This window comes from Myotis davidii, unplaced genomic scaffold (genome assembly GCF_000327345.1).
Source record: "Myotis davidii unplaced genomic scaffold, ASM32734v1 scaffold960, whole genome shotgun sequence".
In the NCBI taxonomy this organism is placed as follows: domain Eukaryota; kingdom Metazoa; phylum Chordata; class Mammalia; order Chiroptera; family Vespertilionidae; genus Myotis; species Myotis davidii.
Window position 1 is genome coordinate 1,695,228 of NW_006293003.1, and position 900 is coordinate 1,696,127.

The window sequence follows — 900 nt, forward strand, 5'->3', positions numbered from 1 at the left end:
GGCGCCCCTAACGTGCGCCGCTGCGCTTGTGTCTCCGCAGAGAAGGTGTTCGCCAGCCTCCCCCAGGTGGAGAGGGGCGTCTCCAAAATCATCGGCGGCGACCCCAAAGGCAATAATTTTCTTTACACCAATGGCAAGTGCGTCATCCTAAGGAACATCGATGTGAGTACCCCCGCCCCCCTCCAGGCGCCCGGCGGGTCCCCAGGCTGCGCAGCTCCTGGGTGAATTCCCCGCCCCTTCCCCGGTTCCTCTCTGGCCCGGTGGCCTGGGAGGAGGACGCCACGCCCCCTTGGCTCTGGGACCACACCTCAGAGCCCAGGAGGATGGTTTCAAGTCTAGCCAGGCTGGGTTCTCTCTCTTCTTGTGGACACTGAGGCTCAGATTAGTTCAGTCCTAAGCAAAAGGGCTCTGGACTTGGGGGATCACAGGCCGATCCCTGCTCCTTGACCTTGGGGGGGAGGAGGGGTTGCTGACTCAAGCCTCCCTGAGCCCCAGTTTCCTCATATGCAAAATGGAGATGAGATGAGGCTCCCCCCACTTCCCCTGGCTGCCCTGCCCGCTGAATGAGACAGAGGCCTCACCGCAGCCCAGCTTCCTGGCACACACCCAGCACTGGGTAAATGGCACTGAGGTTTAATCACTATTAACACCCAGGGTCTCCCCATGTCCCTGAGCCAGGCACCTGCACTCCAGCCTCACCTTCCCCCTGCGGATCTGAGCCCCAGGGCAAAATCAGACGCCCATTAATGCCCATGAGTCAGGGGCACAGGCTGGCATCCTGCCCCCAGGCTGAGAATGCTTCCAGAGCCAATTCCCAGGGAAACCCTTGCGCATTCCGGCTGCTCCTCTGTGATGATTGAAATGACCAGGATTGCTCGCTGAAATGCTGCTTCTCCCTGA

At 60.4% G+C, this 900-nt stretch overlaps 1 protein-coding gene across 1 annotated transcript in view; it reads left to right on the forward strand.

Annotated features, from left to right (window-relative positions):
- Positions 1–6: 6 nt before the first annotated feature.
- WDR1 (WD repeat domain 1) overlaps positions 7–900 on the forward strand; it is a gene marked incomplete at its 5' end in the record, with an annotated part of 30,105 nt that continues 29,211 nt past the window's right edge. The window contains one exon of the mRNA XM_015565796.1: positions 7–162. Within this exon, the coding sequence (XP_015421282.1) occupies positions 7–162 (156 nt within the window). The remainder of the gene's footprint in view (positions 163–900) is intronic.